Below are 27,303 nucleotides of genomic sequence, written 5' to 3'. Positions count from 1 at the left end.
TATATGGGACTAGGGGAGAATACGTGTTCGGCACGGACTAGAAGGGTCGAGATGGCCTGTTTCCGTGCTGTAATTGTTATATGGTTATATGAATAATATCAAACAATTGGAACGGCTTTCTTTTCCTTGATAACAATACTGAAAAATATGTATCCATAGTTTGCGACTTTCATTTTGCATCATATTTCTAATGTGCACACACTAACACAGTCGAACAGTAACGCAATCAAATCAACACACAAAACATTTTCTAAAAAAAGGTTTTATTTACTGCAAATACTTACAGTATTTTTATTTGTAGTGTTTGCATGCTCCTTCATAACATTTTACATAATATTTTACAGTACAACTTGATTGTTAAAACAAGGACAGCTTCAATTCTTGATTAAATAAAATGTATACAACAATAATCTCAATCATCCCATTCCAACCACTCATTACTCTTGACTCAACCAAAATTATTTCTGAAATATTGGTCATAAATTTGGTGCAAAAATGCTCCAAAATAAGGCTCAGAATGCACCAGAGAGCATTTAAAACGCCAGAGCTTCCAAGGCCCGGCCGTAAGGGTCTTTGAGCTTCGCGCTTGTGATATGCGCTGCGTGCACTTATTTCACATAAAATGTTTGTAATCCTGCCATGCCACCCCCGTTTTTGAAAAGCTTCGTACGGGCCTGGTGTATAATATTTTTGACACCGTCATAGGCCTTTCTTACATATGCTGTCACAACGCATTGTAGTCTTTAAACAAACTTCAGTAATTTTCCTTGCCCTCCATTTCCGGATAATAGTCTTTTAAGCCGATAACTCGACACTAACACTGGCAATAAATAAAAAGCGCAGCTTTCCAGCCCTTACCTCATTGGCCACGCTCGGCTACACGTCGGTATCAATCTGGTGGACTCTTCCATCTTCCTCTCGTCGTGGGGGTGGGGGATTGGGAGGGGGCTCACCAGTGGAATAGCCTAGGGCTTCTCTTCATGTAAATCCGGCCCTGGCTCCACCAATATATCCCGTGGTCAATCGGTTCGGTTCCAGTAGAGATCCGCTCCGGATGTTCCCGTTTATCCCGACGTGAGGCTCTCGTTTCCCCGCACCGCACAGACGCAAAGATCCTATAGCGGAACCTGCTCAGACGCGGGCCAAGGATGGTGGGTGCACCCGGGTGGGCTTGAAGTTAGCGCTGGGCTGGAAGTTTGCGCTGGCTGGAAGTTTGCGCTGGGCTGGGTTGTCCGTGCAAACTGCTGTAACTTGAAGCAGCTTCGAGAATGCAGCGGCCGTGCCTTGCTGTGACATGGGCAGTTTTTGTGCGGTTAGTTTTATTGGTTTCTGTTTGTGACTGTGAACCAGTGGAAGAGGAAGTAAGTGCAAGGAGAAGTTTGGTCTGGGGGCCGGGTCTGAGGGCTGAGGTAGTGCTGCCGGTTCGCTATTTCTATATCCAGGCGGTCAGCAACACGGGAGAAAATATCACCTCATCCCCTGGTATGTAACTTGTTCCATTCAAACTACTGTTCATTTCCAGTTAACAACACGACCATCAATTTTACTATTGGATTCCTGGTTTAGCTTTTAGAACCATATTTGTTGTAACATTTCTGTGCGGCCAGGTGTAGATTAATTTCATTCAAGGTTGGTCATACCGTTCATAATCTGCACACTGCACGACTCGATTGTAATCACGTATAGTCTTTATGGTGACTGGTTAGCACTAAACTAAACAAATTGTTGAACTTTTCAGTCAGTGCTATTTACCCTTTTACCTTCTTGTGGCATTAAAAAAAATCGAACATATCCCCCCACATCAAATTAAAAGGGGACCAGAAGCAAACATCTGGGAATGATTTGAAGATTGTCATCAAATTTCAGCGCTTGTATATTAGGGTAAATTAAAATCTACTCTGGTTGTGTATTTTCTCTTAAGCATATAGTCTAGACCAAGGAGAACAGGCTGTCTCAAAGTCTGTCATTGTTTTATTTTGGAAACTTATAGATTTACATGTGACAGTAAAATAACATTGAACCACTAAAGTGTTCCTGTCTTACCATCATTGGAGACTTTTGGACTATCTTTAATCAGATTATATCATGCACTAAACGTTATTCCCTTTAAACGGAAAGTTTCCCAAAGAAAACAATTATAGAATTTTGAGACAGCCTGTTCTCCTTGGTCAAGATGACAGACTTAAGAGAAAATACACGACCAGAGTGGCTTTTAATTTACACTAATATACACTGTGGGCGGCTTGATGGTAATCATGTATAGTTTTTTAGTTGACTGGATAGCATGTAACAAAACAGCTTTTCACTGTACCTTGGTATATGTGACAATAATAAACTAAACCAAATTGTACGACAGGCGTTACTTGTTTGCTTTCTTTAATTCAGGCAGTAATATGTTCATTGTGACAGTCAAAGCGCTCAACTCCAGAGAACATGTTCGGCGTTATGTACCAACACCCTTGGATCGAAACGATGGGACATTTCTAATGAGGTATCGGCTGTATGGAAGTGCCATTGAGGGGCTAAACATTGAAGTATTTCATCGCGGGCAACACGTAGGCCAGTCCCCGTTTATTTTAAAAGGTAAATTTAAAAACAAAACTGAGAAATTATGAAAATAAAAGGGTGGGGGCGGGGGGTTTGCAAAGGATTGAAAGAAGTAATAAGGTCACATGGTCTTGAGGGGATCTGTTTAAGTTATTGAGGCAAGTAAGCTGGCAATTATGGAGTTCCCGTGTGCACAGTCCCAGGGGCCACTGTTAAAGAATAAGGGGTAAGCCATTTAGAACGGAGATGAGGAAACACTTTTTTCACACAGAGTTGTGAGTCTGTGGAATTCTCTGCCTCAGAGGGCGGTGGAGGCTGGTTCTCTGGAGAGCTAGATGGGGCTCTTAAAGACAGCAGAGTCAAGGGATATGGGGAGAAGGCAGGAATGGGCTACTGATTGGGGATGATCAGCCATGATCACATTGCATGGCGGTGCTGGCTCGAAGGGCCGAATGGCCTACTCCTGCACCTATTGTCTATTGCCCCGATACACAGTCCTGCCCTGTTCAGTAAAGGCCATGATTTTGGAAGATGTTGTCAATTAGTTGCTTTGGTGCTTTCATAAAGATGGGAGATTAAGTCATTGTTCAGGTAGTGCCAATACAACATGCTCCTTAATTGAAGATGACGTTGGACTTCTTGTGTGTTATTGGAGCTGTGTTGAGACAGGAAAGTGAGGAGTATCCATCACACTGCTGACATCTGCCTTGTGAAAAAGATTTGGGGGTCAGAGGCATTTGCTGCAGAATAATCACCGTCTGAACTCCCCTTATAGCGACTGCATTGTGTACTTTGTCCAATCAAGTCCTTGGTTAGTGGTAATTCCAGGATCTTGATGGTGGGATATTCAATGACGGGAACTATAGGCTGAAGAAGACACAAAGTGCTGGAGTAACTCAGCGGGTCAGGTAGCATCTCTGGAGAACATGGATAGGGGATGTTTTGGGTCGGAACCCTTCCTCGTACTAATTGTGGTGGCGGGTAGAAAGCCGGAGGGGTGGGGCGGGGGCCGGGGGGGGGGGGGGGGGGGGGCAGGACCAAACTGGACTTTCATTGTGGTAATAAACTGGACTTTCTATTGGGAGACGAGCCTGACCAGGTAACTGGTGATACAGTGGAAGAAGAATTTGGAGATAGTGATCACAACACCATAAATGTTAAGATCATTTTGAATAGGGACAAGTCTGGATGTTGGGGGAAGGTACTTGGGTGAAGGCAGATTACAATGTCATTAGGGAAGGGCTAAAATTGGGATTGGTTGTTATTGGGTAAATCCACAGAGGACATGTGGGAATCGTTTAAATGCCAGCTGATCAAAGTACCCGATCAGCATGTTCCAATAAGGGGGAGGGATAAGGATGGAATCTAAGGGAACTATGGATGACCAAGGAGGTTATAAATTTGGTCAGGAGGAAAAAGAAAGTGTATGTTAGGTTTAAGAAATTAGTATCAGACGGGGTTTAGGGGGAATCTAAAGTGAGTAGGAAAGAATTCAAGCGGGTAATTGGAAGGGGCCATGAAATGTCATTGGTGAGTTGGATTAAGGGAAATCCCCAGGCTTTTTCTATGTACATTTAAAAGTAAGAGGCTGGCCAGGGAGAAGGTAGGACTGTTCAAAGATAGAGGAGGGAATCTGTCATTGGAGTCGGAGGATGTAGGTACTAAAAGAGTACTTTGCACCTGTATTCATTGAGGAGAAGGACTTGGAGGATAGCGAGATTATTGTGGAGAATACAAATGTGCTAAGGCAGTTTGAGAATGAGAAGGACGTGGTGCTGAGGTCCTTGAAGAACATTTAGTTGGATATGTTCCAGGGCCTGATGGAATCCAAGATTAACCTCTCCATAGGTTATTGAGGGAGATGAGAGGAGATTATGGGGGCATTGATGAAGATCTTTGTTTCTTCTCTAGCCACAGGTGAGATCCTGGAGGATTGGTGAGTGGCTTTGTTGTTCCTTTGTTTAAGAAAGGAAATAGAGTATCCAGGGAAATATAGGCCGGTGAGCCTCATATCAGTGGTAGGGAAACTATTGGAGAGAATTCTTCAAGTAGCCCTTCCATTAACTCCATTTACACCTCACGCTGCCTTGACAAGGCCACCAGCATAATCAAGAATGTGTCTCAACCCAATTGCTCCTTCTCCCCTCTCTCATCAAGCAAGAGGTTTCGAAGTGTAAAAATGCACAGCTCCAGAACCAGATTTCCTTTATCATGTATCTGTACACTGTGGATGTACAGTCTGTCCACTGACTGGCTAGCACACAACAAAAGCTTTTCACTGTATTTCAGTATATGTAACAATAAACTGAACATTGTGGGCTGTAGGGCCTGTTCCTATGCTGTACATGATCTATGTTCTACATAGGATTGGTAAAGGCTTATATATAGCAAATAGTCAAATAATCTTATGGGTACGTTTCTTACACGGAAGTGGCGGCGCCGGGAATGGCTGCGGCTCGCCTGCAGTCCGTTTGTCTTTTACTTTTTTGTGTTGTATTTTTTCGTTTTGTCTAGTTACGTTTTTGGTTTTTAGGTCGTGTTTATGTGTGGGGGGGGGGGTGAAACGGGGCTTGCTGTCTCTCCCTTCGGGGGAATACGACCTTTTTGTCGTATCCCCCTTCTCTGCCTCCGTCTACACTGAGGCCTAATGGCGGAGCTGGCGACCTCGGGACTCTGGGGGCAGCTGACAGGACTCGCCCTGAGCTCCCGTGAGGGTGGCCCAGCCCGGGGCTGGAACTGCGCTCTCGTGAGAGCGGCCTGGCGAGGGGCTGAGAGACTTTCCCGTGAGGGGCTGTGGCCCGTCGGAGTGGCCCAGCCCGAGGGAGAACGGTACTCCCGTCGGAGTGGCCCAGCCCGAGGGAGAACGGTACTCACGTGAGGGCGATCCGGCTCGGGGCTGGAACGGTGCTCCGGTGGCTGGGACGGCGTTCTGAGGCGGTGACCTGAGTCCGGGGTTCAGCCGCGGGCCGGCGGCTGCGTCCGCTGGACTGGAGGGCGGCAGCTTCGACCACCCCCGGGCCGCGGTGTTTGAACCGGCCCGTTTGCGGGGTTCGGTGAGCCGCGGGACTGTTGTGCCATCGCCCGGTGGGGAATCGCCGCAGCGCAGAGGGAGAAGAGGAGGGAAGAGACAGTAACCCTAAGATTTTTGCCTCCACCACAGTGAGGAGGTGCTTGGAGGATACACTGTGGTGGTGTTAATTTGTGTTTATTGTTGTATGATTGTATGTATGACTGCAGGCACGAAATTTCGTTCAGACCGTAAGGTCTGAATGACAATAAAGGTATTCAATTCAATTCAATTCAATTTGAAGTGCACTGCTGACAGTGGTAATAAGATCAAATACAATTATTACATTCAAGAATCATTTAAACGGGCAAGCTATAGAAGAATATGGTCCTAATGTGTGCAAATGGGGACAGCAAAAGGGCCTGTATCTGCACTGTATAACTCTATGAACTCTATAACACTGTATAACTCCTGGGGGAAGGAGTCACTCTGACTGGTGATGGGAATAACCTGCCTTCTTTGACACGAATGTCCCTCAGCACCTGAGAGCTGCTGGCACTGTACTGTCTGCTCTATAATATAATGAGTGTGTAGAAAGGAACTGCAGATACTAGTTTATACTGAAGATAGACATAAAGTGCTGGAGTAACTCGGCGGGTCAGGCAGCATCTCCATCAGATGCTGCTTGACCCATTGAGTTACTGCAGCATTTTTGTGTCTGTCTTCTGTAATATAATTGCTTGTGCATGGAATCTAGTACGATAATTGTAGGCAAACAATCTTCAGTTTTATTGAAAGGAAGATGATTGTTGTCACCAATCGTGGTTGGGCTTGGGACGCTGCTCTGAATGTTAGTGCAAGACATTGTTTTCAGTTTTGGTCACCTTGTTTTTAGGAAAGATGTATTAAGCTGGAAAGGGTACAGAAAAGGTTTACGAGGATGTTGCCAGGACTTCAGGGCCTGAACTATAGGAGAGGTTGAGCAGGCTGGGGGCATGCTGGTCGGCGTGGGCAATTTGGGCCGGAGGGCCTATTTTCATGCTGCCTGATTTACTCCACCGTATCCCAGTGGTTATTGTGGTAAATCTGTTGTAGTTATGCAGCTTGGCCGGACTGGCGTCTGGCCACCCACCACCATCTGGAGGTCTTTTTCTTGATTCACCTTGACTTCAGTTACACTAAGATCATTCATGGTCTGTAACTACATCTAACCTCTTTCATTGGTGTCCGGTGCAGGTGTATTAGGATTGGAGCCAATTTGTCCCATTTACTGAAGATGTGTGCACAGGTTATTAGTAAATAACACACAAGCACAGTGGTGATGCCTTCCGTTAGTTTGCTGCAAACTGAAACAAGACTGATAATTGTAATTTCCCATTTTTTACAGCATGTACGTGAGGAAATTTTCATTTTTTCATTTAACGCCAGTCGTGTGACTGCTGGTCTCATTGCAGGTGTTGTGGCATGTTTTTAGGCATTTTTTGGGATATTACAATCCTCTTGACAGCACTTAGTGGATTCTGTATTTCCTTGGTACTTTAGCAAGTGAAATTAAGTGGGTTAGGACTGGTTTCCGGGGTAGTGAAAAATTTGGGAGGAAGCCAGCATGAGCATCATCGCACCTTAGTTTAGTTTATTGTCACCTGTACCGAGGTACAGTGAAAAGCTTTTGTGGTGTATCTTGCAGCACTTCGTCAGTGGCTTTTGTAATGAGCCACTTAAGTAATGAATGTTGACCCATAACCGACGCAGCTTCTCTCTGTGCCATTCCACCTTCAATGCTTACATGGGCGTTGTTTATAGAGGAGAACCGATTCATTAGTTATAGAGTCATACAGCATGGAAACTGGCCCCTCGGCCCAACATGTCCCATCTACATTAGTTCCACCTGCCTGTGTTTGGCTCATATCCCACTAAACCTATCCTATCCATGTACCTGTTTAAATGTTTCTTAACCGGTGTGATAGTACCTGCCTCAACTACCTCCTCCGACAGCTCGTTCCATACACCCACCATTCTTTGAATGAAAAAGTTACCCCTGGGTTCATATTAATCTTTCCCCCATCACCTTAAATATTAATAGGATAGGAGGAAGTTGATAGGTGGTTCCTTTGTAACCTGATAACATGAGATTTAATTTGCAGCAATGCCTACACTTTGTTCTTTACCAATTGTGGCCATTCTGCCCATCAAGTCTACTACACCATTCAATCATGGATGATCTATCTTTCCCTCTCAACCCTATTCTCCTGCCTTCTCCCTATAACCCCGTGACACCCTTACTAATGAAGAATCCATCAATCTCTGCTTTAAAATACATAAATTACTTGGCCTTCACAGCCACCTGTGGCAATTAATTCGACAGATTCACCACCCTCTGACAAAATAAATTCCACCTCGTCTCATTTCTAATGTTTTGTGCTTTTATTCGGAGGCTATGCCCTCTGGCCCTAGACTCTGCCAATAGTGGAACCATCCTCTCCACGTCCACTATCCAGGCATATCAGTATCGGTAAATTTCAGTGAGTCATCCTAATCGCCCAGAGCCGTCAAACGCTCATCATACATTAACCCAATCATTCCTGGGATCATTCTCGTAAACCTCCTCTGAATCCTATCCTATGTTTGGGACAAGAACCCATCATGGGGTTGTAATGGAAACGTTTGACATCTTGGTTTTGCCCAATTTAAGGACAGATGTCCATGCGTATTTGGCTATCACATTTAAGCCTTTTGGCCTGGCCAACAGTTGATGTTCTTTTTCAGATGACAGGCAGGTGTCGAGTGGTGTTCTTCAACATTTCTCAAGGTTGGGAATTGCATCTTTTTAATGGTTTGGATTTAGTCTATCAAAGTTTGCAGCTGATGCAACCTTCAGAAATGTTAATCTTGTGAAGGTCTACAGGAGAACAAGGACGCAATAGGTGTAAATATCAACATTTTATGCAAAGTATGAAATGCATTTTTGAATGAAGATGAATGAGGGACAATGTGAATTAAGTAGTGTAATTCTAAAAAGGATACAGGAACAAAGAATGGGGATGGTTAATAAGAATCTTAATAAGAATAAACAGTGGTTCCTTAGCTTTATTGATGGAGTACAATACAAATGTAAGAAAGTTGTTTTAAATACATAAATTACTGTTTAAACAATTGAAATATTTAGTACTAAGGACCATGCTTTGGAATGATTCACAGAATTGCACAGCACAGTAACGAGTCCTTCAATCCGCCATAACCACACCAATCATCGTCCCATTCACAAGCATCCCATTTATCAGTACGGGCAGAATCCTTTTATGCCTTGGAGAAGACATAAGGATGTGCATAAGGTCTTCCGTGACCAACAGAAACTGCTGAAGAAGTCAGAAGAAACTGCTTCTGGTGTCAGAAGGTTTAGTTCACAAAAGGTGTGGATTTAAGGGATACGACAAAAGCACTAAAGTTGACGTGAAGAACCTTTGGAGCTAGTAATGATCTCGAAAGATCGGCCATGAATTTAGTAATAGTTAGTCCTAAAATAATTAAACAAGTACTTGAAGAGAATTTACCAGGTAATCAAGTAACAACTAGGGAATGCGAGTCTAGAGAAAGGTCTCGACCCAAAATGTCACTAGTCCATATTCTCCAGAAATGCTGCCTATCCTGCTGAGTTACTCCAGCACATTGTGTCCTTTTGTGTATTAACCAGCTTCTGCAGTTCTTTGTTTCTACAATGGAATGTGACCAATTGAAGAGCTATTATGCACAGAAGCTTTCGAACAAAACAGGTTGTTTAACAACTTCCAGTGCTGCACTAATGGACTCTGTGATCAAATGTATTCAACTCAAGGGACCACCTCTGTGCTGTGAAATAAACAGAATCCAAAATGAGAAACTCAACTTGGGGTTTGTAGGATATGCAAGAATTTGGATGCTGCCAACTATTTTTTGAGCGGGCAGGAAGTTTGGGTCAATTGTCTGCAAAGATATAGATTAGTTGAAAAATGTTGAGGCGAGCTGTCAACACGCTTCAAAGGAAACGGTAGGTGCCTGAGAACTGATCTTTGCAAGTCTCGTCATTCAGCTCATTTCTGTTGGTGGAATTTTATTGTGTGAAAACGAAAGCTGCAATTGTTCTGTGTGATTACTTCCCAAGGAATTTAGTGGCATGTGAATCATGTGGACAGCTACGTCATTTGAATCCCAGTACTATTGAATTGTTTCTTCTTTTGTTCATTTTGTGTAATGGATATTTTTAATCTGGATGTACACCTTGTAAACGGGGACCAGTTTATGAATTGAATATTCTCACAGTCCTTTTTACATTTTCTCTATCCATGGACATTTGTTTTTAAAAACGCACAAGCTGGGTCAGAAAGTATCTGATGATGATGATACTTCATTGTCACTTGTACCTAGCTAGGTGCAGTGAAATTCTTTCTTTCTGCATGCCAAGTACACAAAAGTGTCACCACAAAGGCAACGACAAAGGTACAAAAAGCGCTCGTCCCTTCTTCGGCCACCCCTCCCCCCCACTGCGTCCCCCTTTGTCCTCGGCGTCTCGGCCCAACCTCATCCTTGAGGCTCCGTCCTCGGCCCGGTTCCGTTCGAGGCCCCAACCCGACCTCTTCTTCCGTCCGACTCTACTTCGGGGCTCTGACCCGACTGCTGGGACTTTGCTCACTTGATGTGGCCTGATGCCCGCCCCGGGTTTCCCATCCCGCCACTCACCAGGAGTGTTTCAAGAATCTCTCATCGTCTTTGAATGGGTTCAGGATCATGTGAAGAATGCAGGATAAATGCAAGTTTCTATTTCTAGAGGGGAATCTTTGACATTTGTATTAAAGAAACTATATATTTTTTTTTTAAATCACATTTTGTTGGCGATGTTTTGGGTCAGCACTTCTTCAGGCTTTACATTATACGTGCAGGCAAATGGTTAGGCAGCCATTGTGGTTGACAATAACAAAGTGAGCTGAAGAAGAGTTCTGACCTAAAATGTCACCTTTCCATGTTCTCCAGAGATGTTGCCATACTCGCTGAGTTACTCCAGCACTTTGTCTTTTTTTTGTGGAAACCAGCATCTGCATTTCCTTGCGTCTACATGAGATTTTTTTAAGTACTTGGGCAGCCAGGTGGCACAGCGGGTAGGGTTACTGACTTACAGCGCCAGCGACCCGAGATCGATTATGATGACGGGTGCTGTCTGTTTAGAGTTTGTACGTTCTCCCTGTGACCACGTGGGTTTACTCCGTGTGTTATGGTTTCCACCCATATCCCAAAGAGGTGAATATTTGTAGGTAAATTGACCTCTGTAAATTGTTCCTGGTGTGTAGGACGGTGCTAGTGCACAGGGATCATTCTAAGGCATGGACTCTGGGCAGAAGGGCCTGTTTTTTATGCTGTATCTCTAAACTTAAACAAAACTTAACAAAAATGTATTTGAATAGAAAAGGCGCAGAGAGATGTAAACTTAATGCAGGCAAATGGGATTGGCATAGGCAGGAATCACGATCGCCAAGAACCAACTAGGCTGAAAGGAACTGTTTCTGTGCTGTGCTGACTGTCCAGTTTCTGCTATGTCACCATTACGTGATGCTTCTTAATTGCAGTATTTCCCCTCAGGGCTCAGAACAGGTAGTTTTGCTTTGGGAGACTCGGTGGCAAGAAAGGTAATTAGTTGGATGCTCACTCTGGAATGTTGTGATCTGTTTTAACTTGCTTTTAATGTTTCTGGTCTTTTCCTCGCTTTCCCCAAATCCCGAGAAGACTAGAAATGCAGTATTTCAGTGATGTCTTCTTGATAATCTTGCATGCTCTTATTTAATGTTTATTTTGGGATGCTGTAGCTGGAATAGTCCTCTTACCAAATATTTTAGCAAAGTTCCCTTTTAAATGTAGTTATAAATTATCTGCACATTGATTTGCTGTATCATCAGTTGCACAGGCATATAGATAGACGTCAAAGAACATACTATTCATGTGATGAACGTATTTTGTAAATTGCAAATATTTATTTAAACTTCGCTCTTTTGCATGACTTAATTTTGTCATTTATTTAAAAATCTTTGAAGCAATCACTTTTAACAGTTTATTATTAGAGGCAATGCATAAATACACTTAGTAACATATCGTGTTGTTGCTTCTGTCATCAGGTCCAGTTTATCATGAGTACTGTTACTGTCCAGAAGAGGAGCCTGAAAAATGGAAAGCCACTGTATCATGTCCTGCAAAAGAAGAACAAATTTCTAGTGACTTTGTTAACTTTCCCAGTATAGATCTTTCACTTCTGCTAGAAGAAGTGCCAAACAGATTTGGTGATCGAGGTATTGTCCACTGCACCATATTAAATAACCAGATTTATCGACGAACCATGGGACGGTACACGGACTTCAAAATGTTTTCAGATGAAATGCTTCTATCTTTAGCAAGGAAAGTATGTCAATTTTACAGTTGCAGTGATTTAATTTTTTAATTTTTGCTTGTTTATATTCTGCTACATAATGAGACAGTTGTTCACTTTATTTTAGGTTCACTTACCCGATGTTGAATTCTATGTAAATGTTGGAGATTGGCCATTGGAAACCCGTAAAACAAAAGATAACCCCTTGCCTATCATTTCTTGGTGTGGCTCTGACGACACTGCAGATATTGTCCTTCCAACATATGATATAACGCGGTCTACATTAGAAACACTGCGTGGTGTAACGAATGATCTACTTTCTATTCAAGGACAGACTGGTAGGTTTGATTATGTTTCCTTTCATTGGTATACATTTACAATGATCTTTCACAATAAATGTTATGGAGCCAAAATCCATTGTTTCAATACTTTTATTTGAAATGGAATTCCCTACACTGGAGATAATCACCTCCTCGAAACATTGTGGTTGCCAGTTGTAGACGGGGAAATTCAAGTGCAGTCCTGTATTTACTTTCAGAGTAAACTATCTTTATTACAAATTGGCCAACTTTAGAGACTCGTACGTCCCAGGGCAGATGCTTCCTGTTCAAGGGCAGGTGCTCTCGGATACAAAGTACCTATTGCTTTTTATACTATCCCTTGTCAGTTTCATATAATATTGGCGAAACAAGGACCTGCAGAAACTGGGGTGCTGGAGGGACTCGGTCAGACAGCATCTCTGGAGAATGTTAATAGGTGACATTTCAGTTTGGAATCCTTCTTCAGATTGAAAAAAGATACATATCCAAATTCTCCAGAGATTCTGCCTGACCTGTTGAGTTACTCTAGCACTGTGTGTCCTTTTGCATCTGCAGTTCCTTGTTACTATTTTCATCACCCTTGTGTATGCTGACTACTACTAAAAAAAATCTCATCTTGGTGTCAAAGTTTTAACTTGTCTTGTTTTCTCTGCTTCTGCAATTTACCCCCCCTTCCCCCACCTCACGACTGTCCAAGAACCCTACTTACCTCCAGTTCCAACGTCCACCTCGCCCTTCCCTCGCCATAAGTTATTCTGCCTTCAGTCGTCCAAGTCTTGCTTCAATCCTCAAAATTCCCTTCTTTTAAAGTAATAAAATTATTTCTGTGAATAAATTTTTAGTTATCTTTTTGATGCCCTTTCATCTGAAGTGTGAAATGCGTTAATGTTTTCCATTGATGGAAGTGCTATGTAAATTGATCCACGATTAGTATTCCATGCTTGTCACTCACTGTGATCACTGTGTACTTTGTTACTCATTCTAACTGCAGTTTTGTAACATTATGTAATTTGTATTGGTCTTTTTGTGGCAAACTTTCAAAACCCAGAGATTTTGTTTGGTTTTTGGTATTCCAGAGTGCATTATTGTGTTATACATTGTGCCAAGTCTAGGTTTCTCTATCCTCTGGTCATTGATCTGAGTGATGCTATTCAGGAAAGGGATACATTTGTGCTTTAGGTTGTCCAGTGCTTCTGCGCCAACTTCCTAGCTGTTTTTTACACGTCTAGAATGGGCCATCTGGGTTTGATAATCATAAACTCCATTCATTAGATAGATCATGGAAATTGTTAACTAAATTGTGGAGTGAAGACTAGATAACCTTGCTGTCAAGCTATATGACAGTAGTCACATTAGGAACATCCCCCCCCGCCCCCCCCAAACAAATTATAAGGCAGTGCAATTTAATGTTCAGTTGTTGCATGTGTAATGTCTTCTGTATGACCCAGTTGTGGCTAGCACAATGAATACACGTCCAACATCTTGTAAGAAGAGTTTATTTTCCAACAACTACCAGAAACTTCTAGAAGGTCACATGTTATCAGTCATGAGGCACAGGCACACTCGGCAGCTTCTACTCCTGGCCTCAAGGGGCGCTGGCATTGATATTACATTTACATTACAGCATGGACATTCTTCTCATCTAAATACACAAGATACTAGGGCACTCTTTATTGTGTTTACTCCAGAATTTAATCTAGCATTCTTTAAGTTAATACATTTCAATAATTGAATATGTTCCTAATTGGTTTATTATACACTTTGGAGTATCTGACTAGCAAACAATTAGTTATCTTGAATTTATTTGTCATTCAAAAAAAAATTGAATGAAATTTCATTACCATACAGTCATAACAATAAATTTAAAAAAACACACAATTACATAAATGTAACATAAACATCCAGCACAGTGATCTCCTCCAGGAACCTCCTCACTGTGATGGAAGGTAAAAAAAGTAATCTCTTCCTTGCTTCTCCCACGGTCATGCAGTCAAACTGCTACGTCGAGGCGATCGAGGCTCCTGATATTGAAGCCCCCGCCCGGCGATGGAAGTTCCGGCGTCCGAGGCGCGCCGGGCGATGAAAGGTCCTGCGAACGGGCCGATTCAAGCCTTGCGATTCGGAGCGGACGAAGCTGCTGTGGCCGGAGCTCCCGAAAAGCCGGTCGCCAACCAGGGACCTATGAGCTCCCAATGTTACAGACCACAGGGCCCGTGGCTGAAGTCTCTGAAAGTAGTGTCGCAGTCACAATTGCAGCGCCACCACAGCCTCCAAAAGTCAGCCAGCTCCACGAGTACACAGGCTTTGCGATCGGAGCCCTCGAGGTTAATTCTAGCTGGAGGCCGCCCAGCTCCTTGATGTTAGGCCGCAGCGTGAACAGAGATACGACATGGAAAAAAAGTTTCATCTCTGTTGAAGAAAGAGATTTTAAAAAGTTCCACCCACCACCCCCCACATAATACACAACTAAAAATAGACTATTACATACATCTAACATTGACGATAAGACAAATATGGAAGATAGACAGACAGTGCAGGCGAGCCACAGGCGCAGTGTCACCACATTGCCCATAGAACTATTGGTTTGCGGTTTTATGACCCTCATCCTTAACCTATGGGTATAGTAGACGTAAATGGGCATTAAATTGTAGCCCAATTTATTTTTCATTTGCTAGCCCTATAATTAACAGTTGTAGATGTAACCATAAAACAAGATGTCTTGGAGTGTTGCTGTAATTTTCAGTGTATGAACATATTTATTGTATCAATAAACAAACAACTTTGTTGAGCATTGTATTTCAGTTCCTTGAAATCAAAAGTTCCTTCTTTCTGTTTATGAAATTATTTTTGTTGACTCTAGCTATCTGCCCAACTTAAAACTCAACCTCCAAAGTATGTCTCTTCAACCAAGCCTTTGGACATCGCTCCCAAACCGCCCATTGTGGAAATTATTCCTTTATTGTCTTTTTAAGGATTTGGGTGACATTTTTAATAGCCTTCTTACAGTAAGACAATAGACAATTGATGCAGGAGCAGGCCATTCGGCCCTTCGAGCCAGCACCACCATTCACTGTGATCACGGCTGATTAAGAGACCATTAAGTTTGAAACAGTAAAAGTGCCTCCAACACTTTGTGCTCCACAGGGAGGAAAGATTTAATAGGAACCGAGGTTACTTTTTTAGGTAGCTGAGGCAGATACCAATATAACATTTAAGAGACATTTGGACAGGTACATGGATAGGATAGGTTTAGAGGGTGATGGCCAAGTACGGGCAGGTGGGACTAATGTGGATGGGGCATGTTGGTCAGTGTATGATTCTCAAGATGCTGCCTGACTCACTGAGTTACTCCAGCACTTTGTGCTCCACAGATGCTGTCTCTGTCTATTACTCCTGCTCTTTGTGTTCTAATTAAAATTGATGATGTGTTTTTATAATAGCTCAATGATTATTTCTTTCACAACAGGTCCCTCCTGGAGCAATAAGACAGAACAAGCTTTTTGGAGAGGAAGGGACAGCAGTGAGGAGAGGCTGAAACTAGTGAGGATTTCCAAAAAGAATCCCAATCTTCTGGATGCTGGGATAACTGCCTATTTCTTTTTTCATGAGGAAGAGAAAGCTCTTGGAAAAGCCCAACTGATCAGTTTCTTTGATTTCTTTAAGGTATGATTTTTGTGGATATAGTCCTTTTCCATATAGTCATACAGCATGGAAACAGGCAAATTCATCCAACCAGAAAAACCCATGTATTAAAAAAATTCTCAAGATGGCAATCACTTCCCTTCCACTTCCCTGAGGCTGCTGATCTAATTTCAATAGATTTTTTTAAATGTTCATTAATATAATAAGAATTGCAAGTTATAATTTCTTCCTAGTTCTAATGTCTATCTAAAAGATCAAAAGATGTGCACACTGACCAATTTTACCTGTCTGGTGGGCTTTCTTACCTCTGTTCAAAGTTGTTTATATTTGGCTCCACTCTGAGTTTTCAAGTGTCCGTGTGGGCTGTCCTTCTCTCTTGCTGCTTCAGCCTGAACCAGCACTCTTGCTACCAAGTAGGATGCTCCTGATCCTGAAATATTCCTCAGCAATTTTTCTGAAAGATGTTGAATATCTAGTGTGAATACAGACAAACTGTTTGAAAATTGAGACACCTCATTTTTTGAAAGAGACAAAACATTTGGTCTGAATGTTCATGGATCTCCAGCTGCTAAATTGTTCATTATATGGTTGTTTTAGACATGGATAGTTGGTAACATTGGAGCCTAATATCTAACTCCATTGAAAAGGCAAAGTACATCCTATCTTTAGTGTGAAGACTGAACAGCATACGCACGTATTGTAGCAATATTTACGGTTGCATTTCTTGCTTTTGTTTATTCATATTGCTGAGAAGGAGGTTCAGCAATTAATTTTTTCAGAGTGAAAAAAAGTACTGGAAGAACAGAACCAAAACTTAATTTGTCCTTTTCCCGCTGCAGATACTGCCAGGTTTGCTGAGATCCTCCAACACTTTGTTTTATGCTCAAGATGCCAGCATCTGTAATTTCTTTTGTCCCCATTAACTTTCCATCTTGTTTTCTATTATTTAATGCATTGCTCTGCATTATTTAAATGTCTAAACAAGACGTTGGTGAAGAATATAATTTAAATTGAAACAGTAAAACTAATTTTATTGTTCAAATTTTTTTTTTTTTAATTGGGATTGTATTTTTTCTGGTTGTCAATTGCATTAATTACAATGTATCCCTAATTTTAGAAGAAATGTTGTGCTTTGCACATTTTCTAATATAGGCACAAAGTGTTGGAGTAAGTCAGCGAGTCGGGCAGCATCTCTGGAGGAAATTAATAGATGACGTTTCGGGTCAGGACCACCTTCAGTCTAAATCGTCAGTCTGAAGAAAAGTCCTGACCCGAAACGTCACCTATCCATTTTCACCAGAGATGCTGCCTGACCCACTGAGTTACTCCCAGTATGCTGTGTCAACTTTGGTATGAACCAACATCTGCAGTTCCTTGTTTCAGTTTCTATTCATGTGAACCATTAAATGTTGATGTGTGTTTCTGAATATTTTTCCAGTATAAATACCAAGTGAATGTGGATGGCACTGTGGCAGCTTACAGATTCCCTTACCTTATGTTGGGTGACAGCCTTGTATTGAAACAGGATTCAAAATATTACGAGCACTTCTACAAATCCCTAAAACCATGGGTACATTACATTCCAGTGAAGAGAGACCTAAGTGACCTTTTAGAAAAGATTAAATGGGTGAAGGTAAGTCCACTGTAACATTATTACATTTGTACAGGTGCACAACCTTTTATCCGGAGTTCCGGAAACCGAAAAGCTCCGAAAACCGGACATTTTTTCCAGGATGTCGTCTGCACACCAAAGCTCGCATTTGGCGCCAAACTTGACCCGAAACGACCCACGGTCAACCCAGGTCTGTACTACTGTAGCGGCTGCCTCCTCCCCGGAGACCGGGGAGGCACTTAAACATCTATAAATCATTGCTTAAATGTTAGTCAGTTAGTTTGGAGGGCTTTTATGTGAAGGCGGGGCGACTTTAATTCTTAGTCCCCTACCTGGTCGGAGAGGCGGGGAGCGGGCAATGCTTTACCGGGTCGCCGTGCAGTAAGCTCCGGAGCGCTGTGGCCGCCGACTCCCAACATCGCGGAGCTGGGGCTGCGGGCGTCCGGCCGCGGGCGGCGCCGGTTGTATCTCCGACCCCGGCAACTCTACCCCTGGCTGCGCGGCGCTCCAAATCCAGCGCGGCCCGCGGCCGGACGCCCGCAACCCCAGCTCCGCGATGTTGGGAATCGGCGGCCACAGCGCTCCGGAGCTTACCGCACGGCGACCCGGTAAGGGGGCATTGCCCGCTCCCCGCTGGTATCCCAGCACTGTGGCCGCCGACTCCCAACATCGCGGAGCTGGGGCTGCGGGCGTCCGGCCGCGGGCCGCGCTGGATCTGGAGCGCCGCGCAGCCAGGGGTTGAGTTGCCGGGGTCGGAGCTCCAACCGGCGCCGCCCGCTCCAGAGCTTACTGCACGGCGACCCGGTAAGGCATTGTCTGCTCCCCGCCTCTCCGACCAGGTAGGGGACTAAGAATTAAGTTTCCCCCTTCACCCCCCCCCCCCCCCCCCCCCCCCCCTCCCCTCCACCACATAAAATCCCTCCAAACTAACTGACTGACATTTAAGCAATGATTTACAATTATTCCCCGGTCTCCGGGTAGGAGGCAGCCGCTCCAGACTTTTCAAGCCACCCGCACTACCTACCTAATCTACGCTAAAAATCTTCCATTTCGAAATCCGAAAAATTCTGAAATCCGAGAAGTGTCTGGTCCCAAGGCTTTCGGATAAAAGGTTGTGCACCTGTATATGTAAAATTTGCCCAAAGGGTAAAGTTGTCAACATCGTATTCCAGTGACAAGGGACAGGTTGCAGACGGGCCATGTTGTGGCATGTAGCATAAATTCCTTCAAACAGCACAGCTCATTGAGTCTCAACATGTCTCTTGTAATCATGGATGTGGCATATTAAATAAATTGGAGGAAGTAAAATATAACATGGTACCTATTATTTGCCTGTTCCTGAAATCTGCCTATTAGACCATGAAGGCCATTCAGGAAAAATAATACATAGAAGCTACATGGTTTTATCTCCAAAAGCTAGCTGTTTGCATTTTAACTCTGCACACTCGGCAAGTCAGGCAGCACCTATGGAGAGAAAAACACAGCATAGTGCCAGAATTTAATTAAATTTGCGCTCGGCAAATCAACATTCTTCAATAATGCTTTCTCGATGAATGCTTCTTTTTAGAAGCAATTTAATGAATTTATGACTGTTTCATAATGTCAGTTAATAATGGTTTATTACTGATAAGCGCTATTAATGACTACAGTGCCACTGTACATAATTGTGATAAAATTAAATATTGTTTGAAAAAGAATACTGATCACAATCATTATCTACACCATAACTTTAAGTTAAGTGAGCCTTATCTGATTATTAATCTTGACATGGAAATTTAGCAGTAACTAGTGTGTGCTGCAAGTAGATTGTTACTAAAAGGGTGGGAACCATTTTCTAATCTATTATGCTTTCATTTTTAATGTGAAAATTCTCTTTTAGATATTAACATTCAGCTCTTTTACCTATACCTCCATCAAAACTTCCCTCCGACTCTACGACCACATTTTGCCACAGCCACGTTTGTTTTCTCGGGACTTGCCTGTGCCTCCATCAAAGCCCAGTTCTCCCACTAGTCTTACTGTCCCCGCCTACATTCTATCTTTGTCCCACCCCCTCCCCTGACAACGGTCTGAAGAAGGGTCTCAACCCGAAACGTCGCGCATTCCTTCTCTCCAGAGATGCTGCCTCACCTGCTGAGTTACTCCAGCATTTTGTGTCTACCAATTTGTAAACCATGTGTTGAAAAGTTGATGCAGTGCATATACGTATTGGCAATGAAGAAGAATGCATGTAACATGGGGGTAAATGAATAAGCAATGGGTCAAATTTCATTGTCTAATGCTGGTAGTTCTGAACAGAACTGCTGGTGTTTGATACTAAAACTCCAGACTTCATGCAGGTATTGCCAACCCGATATCCCACATTTATTAAGGAATGTGGAAAGCAATATCTGTAAGAAGTCGCATTCTAGCACGTGCAGAGTGCTGGAGTAACTCGGCAGGTCTGGCAGCATCTCTGAACAACATGGGTTGGCATGTTTCCGTTCGGGACCCTTCCTCAGACTGATTCAGACCTGTACAGAAATGCTGCCTGACCTGCTGAGTTACTCCAGTGCTTTGGGTCTTTTTTTTAAACCAGTGTCCGCAGTTCCTTGTTTCTATTGGAAGTATCAACTGTTTTTCTCTCCAAATATTCAGATTGATTTTAGAGGAGGTGGTGGTGGCGGGGGTGGGGGAAAGAGGGGAAGAAAGCTGGAAAAGAGGAGTGGCTGGACAAAGTGTGGCAGGTCTTTAAGTTTGTTGTAAGACTGGACATGGTCTACACACAAAGGCTATGTTTAGGTCCTGGGTTGTTTAAGCTAGTGAGACTGGCCCTCTATCTTGCCCAGCTATGCATTTGTGTTGTGGACTAACAATGGTAATCTATCCTTGTAGTTAAAATCAAAAAAGCTCTTTAAATGCATATGCCAAAGAGTATTCCTCACTGTATTATCGAACAAAACTGTGGCTAATGGAAAATTTGTAACGGAATGGAATTCTACATATAAAATATTGTTCTTTGATTTTTGTTCTAGGAAAATGATGCTGAAGCTCAGAAAATTGCCAGATTAGGACAAATTCTCGCACGAGAACTCTTGCAGCCTTCAAGTCTTTACTGTTACTATTACAAAGTCTTACAGGTTTGAGATACTTAATAGATCAATTTATTATTGTGCATAGAGCTCCATTCCAAATTATTTAGGATATCATTACTTTAATACTGGATCCATTGATGGATTCGTAAGTAGAAGGAGACTTTAGAATTTTGAATTTAGAGGTACAGCATGGAAACGGGCCCTTTGGCCCATTGACCCCATAATGACCATCGATTTCCTGTTCGCACAAGTTCCATGTTATCCCATTTTCGTATCCACTCCCTACACACAAGGTGCAATCTTAGAGACCAATTAACCTTCAAACCCACATATCTTTGGGATGTGGGAGGAAACCAGAGCACCTGGATGAAACCCAGGCGGTCACAGGGAAAACGTGCAAACTCCAAATTACCGGGTCATTGAGCTTTTGAGGCAGCGGCTCTACCAGCTGCGCCACTTTGCTGCCCATTTTAACTTACTTATTCTGGAAGGTTTCATGGTAATCACTGATTTAGTACAACTCGTGCTAGATAATTCAGCACATATTACTCCATGTAAATAAATATTTCTGGAAAGCATAAACCTGATAAACCTTGGATATAGCAATGTGTACATGTTTGCATCAGTGAAGTAGTCAGATATTTGTTAGAACAAAATCTGTAATTGGAAAATTGTTTAGGGTGATGTTAACAATGCAATTTTTCAATCACTGGGTTGGAATTAAAGACTGAAAATTATTCTTAAATTGTCATAAGGAATAGGAGTAGAATTAAGCCATTTGGCCCATCAGGTCTACTCTGCCATTCAATCATGGCTGATCTATCTCTCCCTCCTAACCCCATTCTCCTGCCTTCTCCCCATAACCTCTGACACATTTTCTTATTTCTCTTGTGTTGATCATAGAAAATAGGTGCAGGAGGAGGCCATTCGGCCCTTCGAGCCAGCACCGCCATTCATTGTGATCATGGCTGATAGATCATGCCTGCCTTCTCCACATATCCCTTGATTCCACTAGCCCCTAGAGCTCTATTTAACCCTCTCTTAAATCCATCCAGTGATTTGGCCTCCTTTGCTCTCTGTGGCAGGGAATTCCACAAATCTCACCTCAGTCTTAAATGGCCTCCCCTTTATTCTAAGACTGCGGCCCCTGATTCTGGACTCGCCCAACATTGGGAACACTTTTCCTGCATCTAGCTTGTCCAGTCCTTTTATAATTTTATATGTTTCTATAAGATCCCCCTCATCCTTCTAAACTCCAGTGAATACAAGCCTAGTCTTGTCAATCTTTCCTCGTATGGCAGTCCTGCCATCCCAGGGATCAATCTCGTGAACCTATGCTGCACTGCCTCAATCACAAGGATGTCCTTCCTCAAATTAGGAGACCAAAACTGTACACAATACTCCAGATGTGGTCTTACCAGAGCCCATACAACTGCAGAAGAACCCCTTTACTCCTATACTGTAATCCTCGTGTTATGAAGGCCAACATTCCATTAGCTTTCTTCACTGCCTGCTGTACCTGCACGCCAACTTTCAGTGACTTTCTTATTTCAATTTGGTAAGTAATGTGGAAATAGAGGCATCATCTGCTGTGATATTGCCACCTGCTGGGCTTGAAGCTAACGTGTTACAGAGAAAACAATGAAAACTTCCAATATGAGCTAACTGCTTACAATTCCTTCCTCCACCAACATTCCTTTCACTGGCTTCACTATTTGGGGCTCTTCAATCTTTTTGTCTCGCACCTTCTGTTTTAATCTTTGGCTTCTGTTTCAACCGTCTGCCTATCAAACCAGCCTCTCGCCTGCATTCACCTATTACCTGCAACCCTTTGTCCTGCCTCTCCTCTCTCCCAGTCTGAAGCCGATGCCCGACCTGGAACATCACCTATCTTCAGAGATAGTCAGTTCTCCAGTGATGCTGGCTGGCTTGCTGAGTTGGACCCAGCAAAGGTTTGGGGCATTCACAAGATAGGGCCTAGCTCCTAGATATCAATGAAAAATGAAGAAATGCCTGATTGAGGGATGTTTCCTTGTGCAGCAGGTAACAGATGAATAATTTAGATTTAGATTAGATTATTCCTTTAATAATCCTTTTCAGGAAATTACAGTGCCACGACAGCTTCAAGACAAACATAACACCACGCTTTCATACATAACAAGTTAAAATACGTTAAAATACAAGTTAAAATACAATTAATTTAAAAAAAGTGCAGTTATTTATGCTCATTATAAAGTCTTATAGCAGCTGGTAAACAGGACTTCCTGTATCTCTCCGTTTTGCACATTGGTGCAATCAGCATCTGGCTGAAGATGCTGCTCTTGATCACCTTCAGGGCATGGAGTGGGTGAGTGGGGTTTGTCATTATGGAACCTAGTTTATTTAGAGTTCTGGCCTCTGCCACCTGCTGGACCGTTCGTTGCTCAGCCCCGACCACTGAGCCGGCCTTCCTGATTAGTTTGTCCAATCTGTTTTTATCCGCTATACGGGCGCCATCTCCCCAACAGGCCACAGCAAAGAACAGAGCACTGGCCACCACTGAATGGTAGACACTGCACAGTAGGGGTTGGCAGATATTAAAAGACCTCAGCCTCCTTAAAAAATACAGTCGGCTTTGTCCCCTCCTGTACACCGCCTCCATATGACACTTCCAGTTCAGCTCACGGTCAAGCTGCACCCCAAGGTACCTGTGATTAGCAACCACCTCCACCTCAGTGCCCTTAATGGTGATCGGCGTTGCTTGAGTCCTCCTCCTCCCCCTCCTAAAGTCCACCACTATCTCCTTTGTTTTTTTGGTGTTGAGATGGAGATTATTGTGTGCGCTCCACTCCACAAAGTTACTTATAATGTCTCTGTATTCCTCCTCATTGCCCCCTTTAATGAGGCCGACAACAGCTGTATCATCCGAATACTTCTGCAAAAAGCAGCTGTTGGTGTTCCATTGGAGATCCGCTGTGTAGATGGTAAACAGGAACGGAGCCAGCACAGTTCCTTGTGGAGCCCCTGTGCTGCTCAAGATGGTGCCCGAGACACTGTTCTGTAGGCGCACGTACTGTGGTCTGAGGGAAAGGTAATCCAAACACCACAGTACCAGTGATGGATCCACTTTCATCTTCTCCATCTTCTCCCCTAGCAGTCGGGGCTGAATAGTGTTGAAGGCGCTTGAAAAGTCAAAAAAAGTAATCCTTACAGATGCATCAGCAGTGTCCAAATGTGTGTACACCCTCTGCAGCATGTAAATGAGGGCATCATCGACACTGATGTTAGGCTGATATGCAAACTGCAAAGGATCCATGTGATTTGACACACTAGTCCTGATGTAGGAAAGGACAAGTCTCTCAAATGTCTTCATTATGTGAGAAGTGAGCGCTACTGGTCTGTAGTCATTGTAGAGAGTGGGATGGGTCTTCTTTGGGACAGGTACCAGGCAAGATGTTTTCCACAGCCTTGGAACCCTCTGTAGACGTAAGCTCAGGTTGAACAGGTGTGTTAAAATACCACACAGCTCTGAAGAGCAAGTCTTCAGTAGCCTTGGGCTGGTGTCATCAGGCCCCACTGCCTTCCCTGGCTTCAGTCTGTCCAGCATCACCTTGACCTGAGCAGTATAAAGAGTCATGGGTGGGGCTGCCGGTGGAGTGGGAGGTGGAAAGAGGGGACTCCGTACAGGTGACATCTCAGGAGTGATGGAGAGAGGGATGGGAGGTGGAGAGGAAGCAGCAATGGTCAGCAGACCAGGTGGGGGAGGCTGGGGTGGTGTGGAGCCGTCGAATCTGTTGAAGAATCTATTCAGATCATCAGCCAGACCCTGTTCACCATCAGGCAGTGTACCACCTTTCTGCTTCATGCCCGTGATCTTTCGCATTCCAGCCCATACCTGCTTCACACCATCTTGCTGCAGCTGTCGTTCTAATTTGAACCTATAGGCTTCTTTCCCCTCCTTAATCCTCACCTTCAGTTCCTTTTGAAGTTCTTTGATTTTATTCCTGTCGCCCTCCCTGAAAGCCTTTTTCTTCTCATTCAGTAAGGCCTTCAGGCTGCTGGTAATCCAGGGTTTGTTATTGGGGTAGCAACGAATTACCCTGGGTGGCATGATGTCATCATAACAGAAATTGATGTAATGGGTAATGCATTCTGTTAGGCCGTCAATGTCTTCCCCATACTCCTCACAGAACGCATCCCAATCTGTTGTCTCAAAACAATACCTCAGGGCTTCATCTGCCTCAGGATACCAGTCTCTTGATGTTCTGATGGTGACAGGCAACCTCTTGGCAGCTGGTGTGTAGGAGGGAGAGAGATGTAGCATGTCGTGGTCTGATCGACCAAGAGGGGGCAGTGCAGTACATTTGTATGCATTTTTGACATTTGCATACAAGAGATCCAGCGTTTTATCACCTCTGGTTGTACAGTCAATATACTGTTTAAAGGTGGGCAAAGTCTTAGAGAGACAGACATGGTTATAATCTCCCGATACAACAATGAACGCCTCTGGGTACTTGGACTGGAGTCCCGCTATAGTGGTGTGCAGCACGTCACACGCGACTTCCGCCTTGGCAGATGGAGGAATATAAACAACAATGGCTACCACCACAGTGAACTCCCTGGGTAGGTAATAAGGTCTTAAACTAACCGCTAAGAGTTCAATGTCCTTGTTGCATATCCGTTCTTTGATAGTAGCGTGATTAGGGTTACACCACTTGTTATTGACGAGCAGTAAAAGCCCCCCACCTTTCTGCTTACCGCTCGCTCCGGTGTCCCTGTCCGCACGTATCGACCTGAAGCCGGTGAAACTGATCAAAGAATCGGGCGTGTGTTCCGTCAGCCACGTCTCTGTCAGGCTAACAATGCTGCTCTCCCGGTACACTTTCTGGTACCTGACCAGGGTTTCTAATTCGTCTAGTTTGTTCGTTAGACAGCGAACATTTCCCATGGTGATAGATGGAAGGGCTGGTTTAAAAGTCTCTCTCCATGTTCTCGTCGTTGTCCTCTGGTTTAGAGATACAGTATGGAAAGAGGCCCAAATGAGTCCATCGATTACCTGTTTACACTAGTTCTATGTTCTATGTTATCCCACTTTTACATCCACCCCCTACATACCTAGGGGCAATTTGCAGAGGACAATTAATCTACAAACTTGCTCCTCTTTGGGATGTGGGAGGAAACCGGTGTACCCCGAGGAAACCCATTCTGTCACAGGGAGAACGTGCAAACTCTACACTGACAGCACCTGAGGTCAGGATCGTACCTGGGTCCTTAGCGCTGTGAGACACCAACTCTTTCAGCCGTGCCACCCTTGGATAAATCGGATTAACAACTGTCATGACCAAATGTAATAAAAAGGGAGCTGCAAGTGTTGGTTTATACCAAAGATAAACACGAAATGCTGGAGTAACTCAGGCAGCATCTCTGGAGAAAATGGATAGGTGATGTTTCAGGTCGTGACCCTTCTCAAACAAAATCTCTGCCCATCAAAAACCACTGTGTTGTCAGTGAAGGGATCAGATGTAGGGATTTAATCAGACATAACTTGCCTAGTTGGTAATGAATTTTGCCATTCCGAGTAACCTCATGCTAATCCTAATTTGAGACTCTTTAAAGTATCCTTTGCAACAGGTTATAGCTTGCTGTGTTTCTTTAGAAAGTATCTTCTCTACAGAGTACAAAATTATAATGACCTCCCACCAATTCTCCTAATCCGTACTCTTTCTTTGCTATTGTAGGAGTATGCGAGCCGGCAGACTAATACACCAGAAATTCGTGAGGGAATGGAGCATGTTGAACAGCCTTCTGATCATGAATCCACATGCAACTGCGAGAGAGCTTCCAATATAAAGGAGGAACTTTAACTAATTTATATCATTGCTTTGTGTTTATTTTGTGTGCTTTATTTGAGAAATCCATCTTTCGTGGTGCATTTCTTGAAAGGGCCTGGAGTAATGTTTATTTTAAACATGAATAAAAATGTCACTCGGTGGTCATTATTCACTACACTCTGAACCCTATGCTGCTTTTGTGTATAATGTTAATTCTGCCCCTGCGTCTACAAATTGACGGTATGAAATGTGAAATTAAAGACTGAACATAGCAGGAATAATGTGCTGAGGTTTGTAAATTTTAAAATTAGTTTGTAGTTGTATGAAACCCTTTTTAAGCTATTACTTACAATTCAAAATAGTCTAAGTGCACTTGAGCTTGTTTTATTTGTTAGATGGTGCATTTAGTCTGTCAGGGAACATCTCACTCGTTCTTAACATCAGAATTTGTTTTGCAATAAAAGGGTAGTTTTCAGAACTAATTTACTTCAGTACATGCTTTTGTGTATTATAATATATATGAGTTTTGTACACCACAATTCTAATGTATTTGCCTCAGATAAATGTTTATATTAAATACTGAAACTTGCAAGAAATATTGTACTTCATGTTTGTAAGGTAAATTAAAGATATTCACTGTGAATATGGGAATATAATTATGATTCAAACTTGCAGATTCCAGTTTATATCCAATACAAAGTAACTCCCCTTCAGGGGGAGGGGAGGGGGGGGGGGGGGGGGGCAGAGGAAAAGATCTTCATGGGAAAAACTGGTTGTGTCTTTTAAATGAGTCGGGATGAGCTTTGACTGGATCTGGCAAATTATATTCACCACATCTAGTTCTAAATAGCCATTGTTGGACCTGACTATGTATCAACTTTTATGTACAAGAATAAATTTCGGAAG

At 43.3% G+C, this 27,303-nt stretch overlaps 1 protein-coding gene across 2 annotated transcripts; it reads left to right on the top strand.

Annotated features, from left to right (window-relative positions):
- Window positions 1-992: 992 nt before the first annotated feature.
- Window positions 993-27,040, top strand: poglut3 (protein O-glucosyltransferase 3). 2 transcript variants are annotated; one of them, XM_033022704.1, is made up of 8 exons: window positions 993-1,482; window positions 2,386-2,583; window positions 11,692-11,972; window positions 12,067-12,277; window positions 15,726-15,922; window positions 17,340-17,534; window positions 20,528-20,632; window positions 26,305-27,040. In XM_033022704.1, the coding sequence occupies exons 1-8, from the start codon at window positions 1,269-1,271 to the stop codon at window positions 26,428-26,430; spliced, it is 1,527 nt and encodes a 508-aa protein (XP_032878595.1). In that variant the 5' UTR covers window positions 993-1,268; the 3' UTR covers window positions 26,431-27,040. The 2 variants fall into 2 exon arrangements, with proteins under 2 accessions (XP_032878595.1, XP_032878596.1); XM_033022705.1 differs by lacking the exon at window positions 993-1,482 and adding an exon at window positions 11,162-11,208 and having other exon boundaries at window positions 2,447-2,583.
- Window positions 27,041-27,303: the final 263 nt, after the last annotated feature.

This window comes from Amblyraja radiata, chromosome 6 (genome assembly GCF_010909765.2).
Source record: "Amblyraja radiata isolate CabotCenter1 chromosome 6, sAmbRad1.1.pri, whole genome shotgun sequence".
Lineage (NCBI taxonomy): Eukaryota > Metazoa > Chordata > Chondrichthyes > Rajiformes > Rajidae > Amblyraja > Amblyraja radiata.
This window is presented reverse-complemented; position numbering and strand designations above follow the sequence as displayed.